Source organism: Nestor notabilis, unplaced genomic scaffold (genome assembly GCF_000696875.1).
Source record: "Nestor notabilis isolate BGI_N333 unplaced genomic scaffold, ASM69687v1 scaffold23103, whole genome shotgun sequence".
Lineage (NCBI taxonomy): Eukaryota > Metazoa > Chordata > Aves > Psittaciformes > Psittacidae > Nestor > Nestor notabilis.
Window position 1 is genome coordinate 2342 of NW_009923711.1, and position 15744 is coordinate 18085.

General features: G+C 49.6%; 1 protein-coding gene across 3 annotated transcripts; it reads left to right on the plus strand.

The window, feature by feature from the left end:
• Nucleotides 1-4137: 4137 nt before the first annotated feature.
• RGS4 (regulator of G-protein signaling 4) lies at nt 4138-10219 on the plus strand. 3 transcript variants are annotated; one of them, XM_010012297.1, is made up of 6 exons: nt 4138-4177; nt 4287-4506; nt 7326-7430; nt 8067-8128; nt 8879-9045; nt 9586-10219. In XM_010012297.1, the coding sequence occupies exons 3-6, from the start codon at nt 7336-7338 to the stop codon at nt 9835-9837; spliced, it is 576 nt and encodes a 191-aa protein (XP_010010599.1). In that variant the 5' UTR covers nt 4138-4177; nt 4287-4506; nt 7326-7335; the 3' UTR covers nt 9838-10219. The 3 variants fall into 3 exon arrangements, with proteins under 3 accessions (XP_010010599.1, XP_010010598.1, XP_010010597.1); XM_010012295.1 differs by lacking the exon at nt 4138-4177 and adding an exon at nt 4626-4831 and having other exon boundaries at nt 4459-4506; XM_010012296.1 differs by lacking the exon at nt 4138-4177 and having other exon boundaries at nt 4182-4506.
• The last annotated feature ends 5525 nt before the right edge of the window (nt 10220-15744 follow it).

Sequence of the window (15744 nt, forward strand, 5' to 3'; positions counted from 1 at the left end):
CTGAGACATTTCGAAGTGGTTTTAGGGTTGGAAAAGCATCAGTGGACACGCCTGTATTGGCTTGATTTGTGGTTCAGTGTAATTCAAAACTTTTTTAGTGATTAAGAGGAAATATTTAAGAGCTGTTAATCAAGATGGATGATGAGACAGAGATTTTGAAAATTGGAAGGCAAATTACTCAAATTATAACTTCTGTTGTTTGATGCCCATAAACAACAATACCCAGGAAAACAAACAAACAAACAAACAAAGTTATTTCATTAGCAAACCCAAACCAGAAGAAAAAAAAAAAAAAGTCGATTTGGGCTGAACCAGTTTCTTCCTTCCGGAGGTATTTTCTTCTGGGTAGTAACAGCAGAAGTAGGCAGCCCAAAAGCTGATGGTTGAAGCAAAGAAAAACCCAACCAGCCCTCCTTACCCCCCACATTATTAGGAACTTCCAAGCACTTAGAAATGACAACAATCCACTAATGTTACAGGTGCATGTGTATGTAGAAAAAAACTGAGACATGGGAAAATTGTATGCATTGTACTTTTGGTTGTATGAATTGTATGATGTTGGAGCCAAGGAATATGCTGAATGAATTCACTTACATTTACAGAGCATCACTTCAGAGAGGAGCAGGCTTAGCAAGAAACTACAGCAACATGCAAAGCTGCTTTGCCTTTAGAAGTTCATCTTTGCCTCATCCAGGAGAAGCAGAAAGGTGACTGGGTCAGCCTTGAGGTGCATCCACTTGAGAAGGTTTCTGTGTGATCAGCAAATTAGCGGTGTTACAGCATGGTGAGTTATGCCTCTGGTCAGGGCTAGTTTTGGAAGAGATGCCCCCTTCTCAAAGGCTGCCTCTGGGGGCTGGTTGCGGGGGCCATGGCTGTAGTCATGCGTGAAGTCAGGGGGTGCATTGCAGAGACAAGGGAAAGAACATTTTCCTCAGACCGTGCTGTGGGACAGCATTTCTAGGAATCCCACTGCTGGCTGGGGGACTCTATGGGGACAAGTGTGTCCTCTCCATGTGTTTTTTAGAGAGGTCAGGCCCTGAGATCAGAAACGTGGCTGCATGCAGTGTCAGGCATAGGCATGCACTGAGCTGATTCATCCAAAGTCAGACCCAAATGCTCCTTCCGGGGCTCTCTGCTCCCAGATCGTTAGCTGTAATTCAATGAAAGCACACATGTATGTGGATAAGATGCAGCCTTCATTACCGGAACGAAATCTTACCCACTAACGGGTGTGCCAGAGAAGTCAATGGTTGCACTGAGAGGCTGCACTGTACAGGATTTTATGCAAAGAGTGCTTGGGGATGGGGTATGAGAGAAACAAATCAGGAGTTCAGCACAGCTCCAGGCCCCCTCCCCACAGCAGGGCTTGGTGCCAGGGCAGCTCACAGGGGAGTTAAGTGTCACCAGGGCTTCTGGGGCCTTGGGGACCAGTGACACGCTGGTTAGCACCTCTTAGGGGTGTGGAAGCTGCTCTGGTTCCTCACCAATGCTGTCTTGTAGAGCAGATCAGAGGTCAAACATGTATTGGGGTGGGGATGCCCGTGAGAAAGATGGGCAGTGTTCTGCCCTTTGTCCAGCTGTGCACCCAGGCAATTTCCTACCCAATCCCAAGGTGCCTGGCATGAAGAGGAGGAAGAGTGGGCCACTGTTAGCCTCTGGAAGGCACACCAGGGAAGACAGCAGTGACAGGAGAGGCTCTGGCCCAGCAGCACGTCCTCACAGCTCCTATGTCATGCCCTTCCCTGTTTTCAGTGACACAAAGCAGCCATCTTCTTGTGCGCTCATGCATCCCACAGCACGCTGCTCTGAGATGAGAAGGGACTGAGGCGGGAGGGCCCAGTGCTGTCAGGAGGGCAACAGCCTGGAGTAGCTTGGCTCTGGGCAATGACCGCTGAAGCAGCGTTCCCGTGCTCCCTACCTCCTCCCACGGCCTGCTGCTTGGCTGCAGCGGAGCCGAGGGACACATCCCACACGCGCTTGTGTATGGGGGTGAGCATGTGTGTGTGACGTCTTTCCCCAGCAGTGATGGTGGGAGGGAAAGCTCCCACTGTTCCATAGCCTTGTCTCTAGCTGCCTGGGGAGGTAGGGTGGGGGATGAGGGATGCCACAGTGCGCACCACAGACGTTTGCTATCCTTTATCTCCTGTGAGCCTCCAAAGCACCGCACAGCCAAGAGATGCATTTGGCCAGGGAGCCCCCAGCCCATCATCACTGCTGAGTTCTCCATGCTGCAGGTGAAACGAGCCAGAGGTGACGTGATAGGCATAAGAAGTGGCGTGAGCTGCTGCTTCTCTAACTGGCAGGGAGGAGGAGACTGGTATTGAGCACAGCACAGTCTGTGCCCTGTGAGAAGAGGCTGACTATAAAGGGTGAGAGATGGAAGGGCGTACTTTTGATTGGGGACCAGCTGGAGCAGCTAAGAGGATATTAAACTGCAACAGCTGGGAAACACAGCTTAGAGGAGAAACAGCACACAAACCCAAACTCCTCTCATGGGGACCACACTGAACCAGTCTGTATTAATGAACTGGAAAAAGCGAAATTTCAACTGCAGCAGTTCTAGGAGTCTGCATACACAGTCCACAGAGGATGGACTTAGTTGCAAAGCTCTCTGGGCTGGCTGTTGTGGTGGCAGTGTTAGAAATTTCTTATTACAGCCTGCTCACACAGAAGTTGGGGAATGCAGAAGGTGACTTGATGGTGGCAACACCAGCCAGCATTTGAGTGTCATTAGAGCCATGCAGCAAACATGCTTACAATCCACAGAGAAGTGTGACATTCCGAAATCTGGTTACATGCCAATTTGCAGAGAAACTGCAGGATTTCTGTGTTCTGCACAGAGGTTCCCTGCCCTTGCAAGCAGCCTTTGGGAGCCTCCTGAGCCAGGAGGTCGGGCTCTGGCTGCCAAGGTTAGGGTCAGGGTTAGAGGTTGCAGACACCTTGGCCATGTCAGCCAGCTGAGCTCTTGAATTGCTTGAATAAATGTGCTGCATTCATGGCACCTTGGGATTAACATGCATACAACACATTTCACATGTTTGAGAGTAAAATTAAATATTAATTAATTAATTAGTTTTTTTCATGTAGGCTATATTCTGCCCTTTGGCTTCTCTTCTCCCCAAACAGAAGACAGCAGAGAGCTTTGGCACCAACTCTGCCAGTGCTCAGTTGCTTCCTACAGATCCGTACAAGTGCTGTCAACTCACCAACACTAAAAACAAAAGGGCATTCACTCAAAGTTTTACTGCCCTGAGCTGAAGCTAATTTTCAGTCCAGAGAGTGCAGAACCTGCAGGTATGTGCCACAGGTTTGGCAACAGGATAGTCACATTCGTACAAAAGCATTTTAGAGTTAATTCAGCAGTTAATAATCTGAGAGGATACAGTGTGCCAAGGCAGGTAAACTAGCCTGGGATTTGGGTTGTGCATGCTGCTGGCTGTAGGCTCTAGAGACACAGGAGGGAAAAGTTCACCCTGCAACTTCTGCAGGTCATGGGCAGAGTAGGGGTTTCTGGGGAGAGGGAGCAGTGGTGGCGTGGGCAGTAAGCCTGCTGCTGAAATGAAGCTTCCTTATTTCACAGCAGGAGCAAGTGCCTGTCTGCCCAATGCTTTCCTCTCTTCCATAATGATTGTACAGGCTGTGCTGAGCTGCAACTCAATAAATGCCAGTCAACTTTCTCTCTCCAGAGAGACAACTGCTTTCTGCACCCTCCAAGGGCTGAGGACAAGTAGGGTAGCTGAAGTCATTCTGCTCTCCCTTGTGAGTACAGCAGAGCCAGGCAGTGCAGCCACCACCAAACATTCCCACAGCCAGGGGTTTCACAGGTTCATTCTTTAGCACACAGTAGCTTCAACACTGCTGCAAATTCCTCTCTGGGCAGGCATAGTTATGCCTATTGTTTTAATTAATCATCTTCCCTTGGAGACTCAGGGACTCCTGATTCCCAAGGTCTGGCTTTTGATGAGGATGAAATGCAATACATCTAAGGCAGCTGTGTTGCTAACCTCCTCCTGTCTTTGTGCACATGTACATGAGCTGTCCCCAACTGTTTTTGTGCCAGGACACACACATTTTAGATTCCAGTAGCAGTATGCCCCTCAGAGGTTTTTTTTCAGCCCCACCAAAAGCATATACCCCCACGCCTCTAGAATTAAACAGGACAGTCTCGTCTGCCTGGGTCATTCCCTGATGGATTTACATTCTTCTTTTCTTACAGCTCTGTTTTCTGCATTTCTTGGGATTATAGGAACCTTTTGTGTTTAAAATTCTTGTCTTGTTTTCTCCAGGTTGCTTTAAATAGAAGGGGAAAATAAACTGAGGAGCCACCAAAGCTTATCTCACTCCTCGGAATTGATGCTCTGACCGTTTTTACCATCTGTGCCCCTCTGAAAATCTCCAGCTTTTATCTTCACCATCCACCTTTTGCAATAGAGGAAAGCCCCCAAAGCTCTTTCTGCCCTTTTAAAAGAATCCACCTCTGCAGCCAGACACCAAGCTTTATTTCTGGTAAGGTTTTCAATCCCACTCGCTCCTTCGTCTTGGCTTATACGTCACCCTCTTCCTCTTGGGTGGGCAAAAAGGGGATGGGTGCTGCTGCTGTGCTGAGTCCTGACTGGGTCACCTAGTGCTGCTGGGCTGTCTGTGCTAGGCTATAAAACAGAGCCCAGGCAGCGCAGCTGGCTCAGAGAGCAGACTGAATTCTGCAGACGCAAGGGACCCACGCGCAGCCTCTGCTGCCTCCTGCGTTGTTGTTTTTCCTGGAATACAGAACCAACCTCTGGAGCAAGATGTGCAAGGGACTTGCTGCGCTGCCAGCCACTTGCTTAAAAAGGTACTGTTTATTTCTGAGCATCTGTTAATGGTCTTGTTAGGCTGATGTATTGAACTTGGTGTCTGAAGCACACGTGGCAGATTCAGCTCTGCTGCTTTTCTAAGATGAGATATAAATGCTTGCTTACAGGCTGTTTTTTTTCTGTTAGTCAGAAGCAGAATTGCATTAAGGTTTTGTACTGAGCTGTGCGAACTCTAAACCCATCCTTCTCATCAGCAAAACAAGCAGCTCTTAGCATCGCTATATATTGATATTCCTGTCATCTACTTCTGCCACAAGCATTGCACCCCTTTTCTCCTTTGAATCCTTTCTCTGCTGAATTTTCCTTTCTTGATTTTTTGAGGGAGAAGGAAGGCAGGAAAGATATATGGGGAAAAAAAAAAATAGAACTGAGAGTCATTCTCCAAAACGCATCCCAAGTGCAGAAAACCAGCCTGGCAGGACAAGGCAGGGCTGCAAGCCAGCCCAGGGCAACGCGGATCTGGATGCGGCACCAGCCAGTGCAGGGTCAGACTGTATTCCCAGGGTGTGCAGGGGTGATGAGGGACCCAGGGCAGGCTGTACGCTGGTGCACAGTGCTGTGGGGCTGGTGTGGGGCTGGCCATTCCTGGTGTGCTGTGCTGATCAGGAAGGGCTGAACTGTACCCATGACATGGGTGCATGATCTGGCTGCACCTCCGTGTGCGGTGCCAGCCAGGCATCCCTGTGCTCCCAAACATGCCCTTGGCTGCATGGCCTGCCCTGCAACTCAGTGTGAGGGGGTCTCTAAGCCAGCAAGGTGGCCACGAGCTCTCATGGAGGGGTGTTACTCCCTTTCAGGTGCTATGGGGCCTTGAGACCCGCAGCAGAGTGGCCCAAGTCCCCAGAACAGCACCATTCTCACGTAAGTCCCTGCTCATCCAGCCCATGCAAACTTGCATGGGTCTCTGATGGTGCAGTGCTTTCCAGCCCCTCATGCCTTCAAGCTGCTTCCCAGTGGCTGTGCAGTGGGAGAGGGTTGGGAAAAAGCAAACTGAGACTCAGCCTGCTCCCATCTAGGAGAAAAAGATCCCACTCATGGTGGATTTGAAAACAAGGGCTGAAAATGCAAGGAAGAAATATTGACACCCTCCCCCCGAAGTTGCAGGAACATCTGATGGGGAAAAAAAAAAGAACATTTGAAAAAAAAGGGGGGGAGGGGGAAGTTCACATCTTTTAACCCTTCTGTCCAGGATTCCCAAGAAAATCCCTCTCTCCCAGAGCTGTGGGACCCACTGCAAGCAGCAGCGTCTTGTTTCCCCCTGCTGCTGCCTTCCTGAAGACCTGAGCAGTCATCTTCCAGGGGCAAGCAGCATGACAGCACGAGGCGGCTGAGTCTGGCAGTGCAGAGGACCCAACATCTGCCTGGGCAAGGCCAGGATCCTGGCCCTTATCACATGCACCCTGCTCTATAGAAGCTCTAAGTTCCCTTCACTCTCACCCTAGTGCTGCAGTTGTTAAGGAAACATTTATGAGCACAGGAAAGTAGTGAGATAAAATATGGTTGAGGCTTCCAACAGGGTGCTATGGCCGGAGCAAAGAGCAGTGCTGGGAGGCTGAGCAGCTAGCAGAGCTCAGCCCCTACACAACCACTCGCTCTTCTCCAGGCTCTGATCTGAGGAACAGGAGAATAATTTCCTGCTTACACTATCATTGCACCATGCAGCAGGCCAGGGCTTACACCCTTGAGCAAGCAGGACTGGTTTACTCATCCCCTCCTACAGTTCTTAAACTGGAAGGAAATCCAGAGACATGCTGAGGGCAATACCAGCTGTATACCTAGATGCTGTTATTAGGCAATGATTGTCCTGGGCATGCTGGAAGGCAGAAAAAAATTAAGCATGCATCTGTGAGGAGCTTGCTGTGGAACAAGGGAGTAGCCTGCAGTTAGTTTGGGCTGGTTGTGGTGAAGCTTGTGGCTCAGCCCCTGATCTCCCCCCACAGTCCTGCTCTGAGCCCTTTGCTTCCTCCCTTCTCTCTGTGTCACAGGCAGCTGCTTGGTGGTGTGGCCTGGCATGGCCCTGCTGTTCCTGTAGATCAATGATGAGGCAGGGAGATGGCAGGGGCTGCAAGAAAGGATTAGCAAGGGTGTAAAAACCAGACATTGGTAGCTGTGTGAATCAGCTCAAGGAGAAGTGACACATTTACAGTGCAGTGGTGCCTTTCTATCATAATACTGTAATTGTAAACAAACAGTAGGAAAACAGCAGCTTCTCCCCCTTTGCGAGGCCGCCTCCAGGCTGATGACCTTCTCAGCAAGAAAATGGTACTGTTGAACGTGAAAAATTACTTCTTTGACTTTGTTGTGTTTGTCTAGCAACAGAAATGTGCATTATGTGAGGAGTGGAAAGTCAGCACTAGCAGCGACCTGCATTTGTGTCATGAGTAAAGCTAAAGGAGCTTATTGTGGGTGAGGACACTGCAGAGGGAATTGTAATGCATTATCTTCATCTCGTTCTTGAATTGTTTCTTTCAGTGCCAAAGACATGAAGCATCGTCTGGGCTTCTTGCTGCAGAAGTCAGACTCCTGTGACTACGGCTTTTCCCAGGGCAAGAAGGAGAAAATATCTTCAAGCCAGAGGTAAGACCAGATGCTGCCATGTAGTTAAGCCCAGGGTGGCTACAACATGTTGTTTACTCCTTCACTGAGCTGAACTTCTTTAGCTTTTCTACTGCTGCTTCCCAGTACCTCCCCAATAACCATGCTTGAATCTAGTGGGGCAATAGTTCTTAGGTATTGATAGTCCCTTTCCATGCAGCAGGTTGAACTAGATGTCCCTTTCTGCCAACACTTCTGTGATTCAGTATGCATATGCAAATGGAAAGATTTCTGCAGGGGAATAATGCCATTACAAGACCCAGCTACTGTTCCCCTGACAGGTTAAAGAAAGCAGCTCTTTGGAGTTTGATGGTATGACCTGTAAGAGCGATCCCAGGTCCGTGCGCCAGCAAGAGATGCAGCCAGTCACAAAATAAACACAAAGTCCCCAACAATTTTTCTGGCTGGTACCAGGGATTGCAAACCAGAATTTCTGTAATTAGATCTGGGATGCTCAGGGGTCTCTCTAAAGGAATCAGACATTTCTTTCTTGGTCTTTTCTGTATGCTCTTAGAACAATCAGGGAAAAAGATTTTCGAATGGTGCAAAGCAAAAAAAATTGTCTCTTCTGTATGCCCCTTAAATCTTCCCTATGTTTCTCCCTTTGTCTCCTTCTAGGGTTAGCCAAGAGGAAGTCAGAAAGTGGGCGGACTCTTTGGAAAACTTGATCCATCATGACAGTAAGTAGAGAGGGCCCTTCTGCTGCTGAGTGTATGTGCTGTGAGCAGTCTCTGGAGGTGGCATGGAATGTTATATCTCTTAGCAGCACACAGTACCTCTTTTGGCCACACAGGCCTCTGGGATGGGTGGTGAAGTGTCCCCTTGGTGAAATCCCAGGGACAATCCCGAAGTATCAAGAGCGGGGCTTTGACCTGTAGCTGAGCTGTCCTTTTTGTGAATGCAACTGGTTTATCCCCTGTGCAAGGGGAGTGCAACACTGCAGCACACAGTTAACAGTGGGTTAAACAAGAACCAAAAAAAGTGGAGAAACTGAGCCCATGGGAGACTTTGTCTTCCTCTGGGTTCCAGGCCACACTGATGTCCTTGAGGTTTCCTTTGTGCAGTTCCCATGGCCTGAGACTGTGGTGTCTGTTGGCTGTCTCCTCAGGGCCTACTGGGAACATGTGAATTGCCTGATTTCTCTTGGCTGAGACACTGGACCAGTCTCACAGTGGGAGAGCAGGGAGCTGGGGACCCACATGTGACATCCCCGTGGGGCCTGTCTGAATTCCAGGCTCCGTCAACAGGCACGAGCTGCACGAGCAACTGCCATTGAGGCAGGCAGCCATCCCTGCTGCTAGCTCCAGGGGAGCTGCTCATCCAGCTCTGGGAAGGACAACCCAGAATTGCTGTTTGCTGGAGTTCACGGGTACAACTATCCAGGAACCAACTCTCCTACCTGATCTGTTTTTTCTCTAAACAATTTGTAGGAGGACTGGCTGCTTTCCGTGCCTTTCTCAAATCTGAGTACAGTGAGGAAAACATCGAGTTCTGGGTCAGTTGTGAGGACTACAAGAAAACCAAGTCACCGGCCAAGCTCAGCTCCAAGGCCAGAAAGATCTATGACGAGTTCATCTCAGTGCAGGCAACAAAAGAGGTATGTGCACAGAACATTTCTTGGGCAAAGATACCACCCTGAATTCTGAACTAGGCCAGCAGCACAGGGTCGTAGAGACTGGTAATTTCACAAGAGTTGAAGGGTGCTGCTTCTCTGCTAGTTAGCAAGTAAATGGTGTCATTTTTATTGCTTCCATATTAAACTTGGATAGAGAGAAGGTGGATTTAGTTACAACCTTGTGGCCATCCCATCTGCATACTCAAATGGGAGAAGCCCAAGAAGAATATGATTCCCAGTGTTCTTGCTCCTCCCATGCAGTTGCGTTTCGTGGCTGGCTGCATCCCAGAGGGGTATGCGTCAGTCTTCCCTGACAGTTCATCTTACGGAAGGGATGCATTGGTATCCAGGTGTGCAGATTCTGCCAATGCTACGGGGTGTCAAACAGCCATTTCAGACATCTGCCCCCCAAGGACAGCTGGGCAGATAAGCACACTTGGCGGAGAGATGCTTGGATTTTCCATTACCTATGCTAGCCACTTCTGGGACAGGTTCTAATTACACTGTCCCTTTGGCCCACAGGTGAACCTGGATTCATGCACGCGGGAGAAGACAAGCCACAATATGCTGGAGCCTACACTGTCCTGCTTTGATGAGGCTCAAAGGAAAATATTTACCCTCATGGAAAAGGATTCGTACCGCCGTTTCCTCAAGTCCCCCTACTACCTGGACTTGGTCAGCCCACCCGCTGCTGGCTGTGGGCCCGAAAACTGCAAAAGAAGCCACACTCACACCTTAGACTGCAACTCTAACATCATCTCCCAGTGTGCCTGAACCTGCAGCAAGGCAGGAGCAGGCAGGGCTCTTGCAAGAATATATGGCAGCAAAAGCATTCATTGGCATGAAGCAACAGAGCTGTCTCCAATAGCTGTCTAATGTCCCAATTGTATCCCATGTCATGCAACAGCCAGCATTTGTAACCCAAGCCAGGTTCAGTCTCTGTAGCAAACCCTCCTCTGACTCCGTTGGTGTAGGAGCCCTGCAGTCTGTGTCTGACAGGAAAGCTGGGTGCAGTTCTTGCATGTTTGCTGTGTTTCTGGCGAGCCCTGCAAGCCCAGGAGGGTGATGGGGGAGTACATGCTCAGTCAGACCCACCACTACCCACCAAGGGACCAGGCTGGCAGTCTCGCAGTGTGACACCTAGCAAAAGAGCAGGGGAATGAGGAAGCCAAGGGAAGTGTTGGGGACTGTGGTCTCCCCTTTCTAATTGGCAAAAGCTTAGATAAAAAGGACTTGCTCTTGTCCTTAGCGATGTGGAGCTCTCCCCTCTGGGCACTTCTCCATCTGTAGCATCTAGTTTATGCTGGCCAAGGATCTTACCTAGGGATATAGAGAGCTATTGTTTTGGGGGAGGTTCATTATTTTGTATGTTACTCTGTCCCTCATGCTCCCAGGTTAAATACTGGAGCAGAGCAGAACAGAAACATGTTCCTTCTCTCCTAGATTGACAGATGTATATTCCTGACTCTGGGAGTGCCATTTGGATTCAGGTTTACCTGCCCTGGCTTTTATAGAACAGTTTGTGAGGGAATAGGACCACAACCACAACAGCTGGGGAGGAAAGACCCTGCTTGGGAGTATTTGAAAATGTCAGTTTGTCTTTTTTTAGTGTTATTTATGTGAGATTTTATTTCAATAGTAGCATGACTCACTTTATTTTTCTGAAAATGGTAGGAGGAATGTGTCAGTCTCATTATTGCTCCTGGGCTTTGCAAGAAGGCAGCTTAATTTTTAGTCACTGTGGTTAGACATGGCCTTCAATGGGGCTCTGGGACTGACACTGACCTGCACAAGAAATGAGTGCAGGGCTTGCTGTCTTGGGCTGCAGTACCAGGTATCGCACCCTCCCCCAGCCCTTAGTCTCTCCTTGGTTGGATATTGCTGCTCTGACGACCGTGTATTCCTTGCTCTGCATCCCAGTCCAGATAACAGTTCTCACAACGGGGTTTTGGAACAGCAAGAGGAAGCTGTGGTTCTCCAGTAGGCACTTCCAGGCCCACAGAGAGACATCTCTTTTAGCATTTGCTTTATTTTGTATTTATTCAACTGTACTGACACATACCACCATAGCATGTTCAGCTGAAAGATGGAGAGGCTTGCTAAAGCTCTGAACATAGCCAAGCATGTGGCTATGTTTTATTTCCCCTGGTATTGGGAATTCTTGATAACTATTATAAAAACTATATTGATACTTAAATAATAATGAATTCATTCTAAGTAAAAAAGTTTGTGTTAGTCCTTTCTAAAATGCTATTGTGTGAACCAAAGAAAATACATGGAGACCAAATTCACTGACCAAGGTTACTCTAACAAGTAGTTTTACAAATGGCTTCACACAGAGGTGGGTTTAATTACAGAAAGACAAACCAGCCATTTTATCCTTCAGATGTCCTGGACATCATGAGCCTGGGGGATGCTGGGCTTTTTGGGGTCGATGTTGTGCCTGAGTACAGCACAGGGAGCACCCATCCTCACCAAGGGGCTGGTCTGAGTGTGAGGCCCCTGTGACAGCCTTGGAGGGGGAAATATAAAGGAACACCTCCTCACTGCAAATGTCTTCCCACCAGAGCTGCAGAGGGGAATGTGTTTAGTTCAGAGCTCAACCTGTCCCTGTGCCCTATGGATGCAAAGCTGCCCAAAGGCGGTGTGGCTGGCAGGGAGCAGGGCAGGCACCACAGCAGCTGCCAGGGTGTGAGCTGAGTGTGTGCACAGAAGCCTGAGGAAGCACCCGGGCAGCGGGGCTGAGGATGCCTGTGCCAGATTGGGGAGTTTCATCTGGACCAGCTTCCCAGGATGACATTTTTATTCACTTTTGTCAGTTTCCTGAGAAACCACCACATCTGTCATAGCAGAAGCTCTCAGAAGCCTTTGGTCTTGCCAGGACTTTTAGACACAAGTTTTGGGAGAGCACTTGTTGTGGTTCAAGCCCAGCTGGCAACTTGGAACCACGCAACCGCTCGCTCACTCCGCCCTCGTCCTTCCTCTCCCCGCTCCCGGAGGGAGGGGGAGGAGAATCGGAGGAATGTACCTCCCACGGGTTGAGATAACAGCTCTCCAGTAACTAAGGTATAATACAAACCACTACTGCTACCAATAATAATGATAAGAGGAATAACAAGGGAACAGGACTCAAGTGCTCACCACCCGCTGACCGATACCCAGCCCGACCCGAGCAGCGATCTGGGCCTTCCGGGTAACTCCCCCCCGTTAATATACTGGGCATGACGTGCTGTGGTATGGAATCCCCCTTTGGCCAGTTTGGGTCAGGTGTCCTGTCTCCGCTTCCTCCTGGCTTCCCCTCCTCCCTGGCAGAGCATGAGACTGAGAAAGTCCTTGGTCAGAGTAAACATTACTTAGCAACAACTAAAAACATCGGTATTATCAGCGTTGTTCCCAGGCTGCAAGTCAAAAACATAGCACTGCACCAGCTACTAAGAAGGAGAAAAAATGACTGCTGTAGCTGAACCCAGTACAGCACTGTAAAGGGTAAGGAAACACCGCACTTTCAGTGCAAAGAGATAAAATAAAACATTCATCGAGATAGTAGCAGAAATAACATGTTTATGTGTGGATTACTGAGTAGTACAAGAACATTGGTCAACAAAACCAGTTCCTCAGTGCGCACCAGTGCCCCATGTTTTCCCCGTGTGAAGATCTCTAGTGAAAAGCACACGGACATCAGCCTGAAAACCTGCTGTTTATGAGTGTCAGGAGCCAGTCTCCCCTCCTGACCTTATTCCAGCCCTTGGCCACAGCACTTAGCACCCTCCAAGAAGTGGGCAGCCTGGGCAAGCCCTGGGACACCCTCAGCCACCCATGGGCAGTCCCTAAGGCTGGGACCAGACAACACCAGCAGAGCCCTCAATCACCATGTGGGGGGAGAGCTGGGTGCATCACACCGTGGCTGGCAGGGTGTGAGGGTCCAGGCCGCTGAAGCAACCAAAAAACACATAGCAAATGATCCTGCAGCATTATTCCAAGGGGTGTGGCTGCAGGGAGCCCTCCTCCACATGTCCCCGTGGTGGGAAGCAGGGACTGAGGAGGCACTGAGGCAGTGGCTGGTGCCTGGAGACTCTGCTGCAGCGTGGGGTTGCCTTGCCCCACGGCAGTTGGGGTCCCTCAGAGAGCACAAGACCTATCTCCTGCACTGGCTCGGGTGCCAGGGTGCACCCAACAGACACAGCAAAAAACATTCCAGAGGATGTTTTGGAAGATGCACCTTCGCATTCACTCAGGCAGATGGTCAAGGTTTCCCTGAATGGGGTCTGGGATTGTGCTAAACCCACACATGCTCACCTCTCTGACAGAACACAAGCATAATAACCAGAAACTCTGCTTTTTGGCTCTTTGCCTCGCTGGGGATCCAGATGCCCACGTTAGGAGTATGTATATATGTGTGTGTGTATACTTATATATGAGTATATGGATACAGATGTACAATGTTGTGTGTATAGTGCTCATACATATGTCAAGTATCATGAGACCAAGACTGATAAAATATATGAAGACATATGATGGTTGGGATCGGCCCAACAGTAAATACATCTGGGCCTGTGGAACGCTCTGCTATGGCGTAGGTACAGGTATTGCTGCCTTTCTGGGGTGGGCCTGCTTGAGTAATTAGCCAAATGACCCTTCTACACAAACACAGCTTCCCAAGAGCTCCAAAATGCTTCAGGGTCCACACTTTATGGCCACCTGGTAGATGACTGTCACCTGTTCAATCACCCCCTAAAGGACGCTTCCAGCATTGTAGCAGAAATCAAGCTGGGGAGGGATTTCCAATAGAGCTGTTTCATCTCTCCTGAATCCAGCTTCTACCTTTCTTTTTGGCAAAACATACCTAGACACCTTCTCCCTGCCCCACACATTGCTGTTGCAGCTAGTCACATCTCAGGTTTTGATGGCATGCAGCAAGCCAGCCTCCAGCAGCATCCCACCCTCTATGGCATTGGCATTTAACTGTGAAACCTGTGAGGGTATCTGGAAGTAGCTGCCAGAGGATTAAGTGAAAATGAACGATCTAGGTCTTTATGCAGGGAAGCCCGTTTGGATTTGCATTTCCATGAGTCATGCTGTAAATAGGGAGCTTGAACATGCTGAACCTGCTTGTATTGACACCAGTCCATAGAGATGTTAGGAGGGTACAGGGAGTGCACCTGGGCAAAGGTGGTGGGAGCACCCTACAGCAGAAGGGCTGGCCAAGTCCCCAGCCTGCGCCCAGCCCTGCTCCTGCCTCCCCCTTGCTGCCCACCAGCTCTGGGCAGTGGGCACTGCTGGGGGACCCTGAGCCCTCTTGATGGATCCCTCCTGCTGCTCAGGGTTCCTGTGGGCTCTTTGGGCCACCTGAGCCAGCCCCTGCACTCACCCCAGGGGAATGCCCTGCGAGCATTACCCTCTGCAGTTCCAGCACCAACTTTCCCAGGCCATTTGCTCCAGAGTCAGGAAATGTCACGTTTGTGATGACCTCCATCCTTCTCCTGCCTCCCCATCTCTGCCTGGAAAACACAGCCCACTTCCCGCAGTTCAGGATGTATTTTTCTTCATCGCCATAGCGACGTCATGTAAATATTTGGGGCTAGTGGGGTTTTGATCAGATTTTGAAAGTCTAGAAGAGGCTGGCAAACCCATTGTTTATGTTACTGCATTTCACACAGTCTCATGACCTGCAGTTGAGGTTGAGCAGCCTGAGGGGGTGGCTGGTCTGGGATGTGTGCTAGGAGCATGGGCACTTGTTATTTCGCTGGTGTGTGTCGGGTTGCCAGCTGAAGCAGCTCATTTCAAGCCATAGCCTTGTGAATGCTGCACCAGGAAACCATCACAGGAATGAAATGCCCAGGACCCCAGGGATTCATCACATTCGCCTGGAGGCTGAAATGAGACCCCAGTTGCCTTTCATGTATGCCCTTGCCCTATCCTCAAATGTGATTTATTCTGGTGGTGAATAGTGGGCTGACTTTGAATCATTTGAAAAGAGCTGGTCTTTCTAAGAGACAGCCTTATAAAAACACCATGTCCTGGGCAGATTGGAGGAGACAGAAGAGAGAGATGCAGGCTACACAAACTCAGCAGAGTTTGCCATCTGTTCAAGAAGCCAGGGGTTTATTTTTCATATTTCCAATGATAGTTTTGTGTTTGAGTTTGTTTTGGGGGGGTTGGTTTGTTTTTTTAGTTGGATCTGAACAGTTGCAATTGCAGCTTTTTTAGCCCCAACATGATTTTCCTTCCTTCTCTAATCGATGCCCCTCAATTGGGTTTGTGCAGAAGTATCGTTTGGCATGCCTACTGCAGAGAGAAGCAACGGGAGCAAGAAACCATTGCAGCAACACCTGAAGCTGCAGTCCTGCGGAGGGCTACACGCGGGCACGGGCACAGGCTGCAGGCTATGAGCTCAGTACATCATGCAAGTGGTTGGAGTGAGCAGGAGGTCTGGGTTGCTAAACAGTCCCGGTGTTTTGAACAAACAGATCTTGTTTTGTCCTCTTCACTGTCTTTAGTGTGAAGCAAACAGGCTGTCTCACAGCTGACTCCAAGAGGAGTCACAGGGGAAGTGGTGGTGCAGGCTCGCTCTGCCACCCCTCGTGCCAGCCCAGTGCACCCTGCAACACATGGCCATGCAGCTCCTGGCTCAGCTATCCCTGCCATCCCAGAATCCTTGCTGTGCAGCTGCCACTGTTCCTG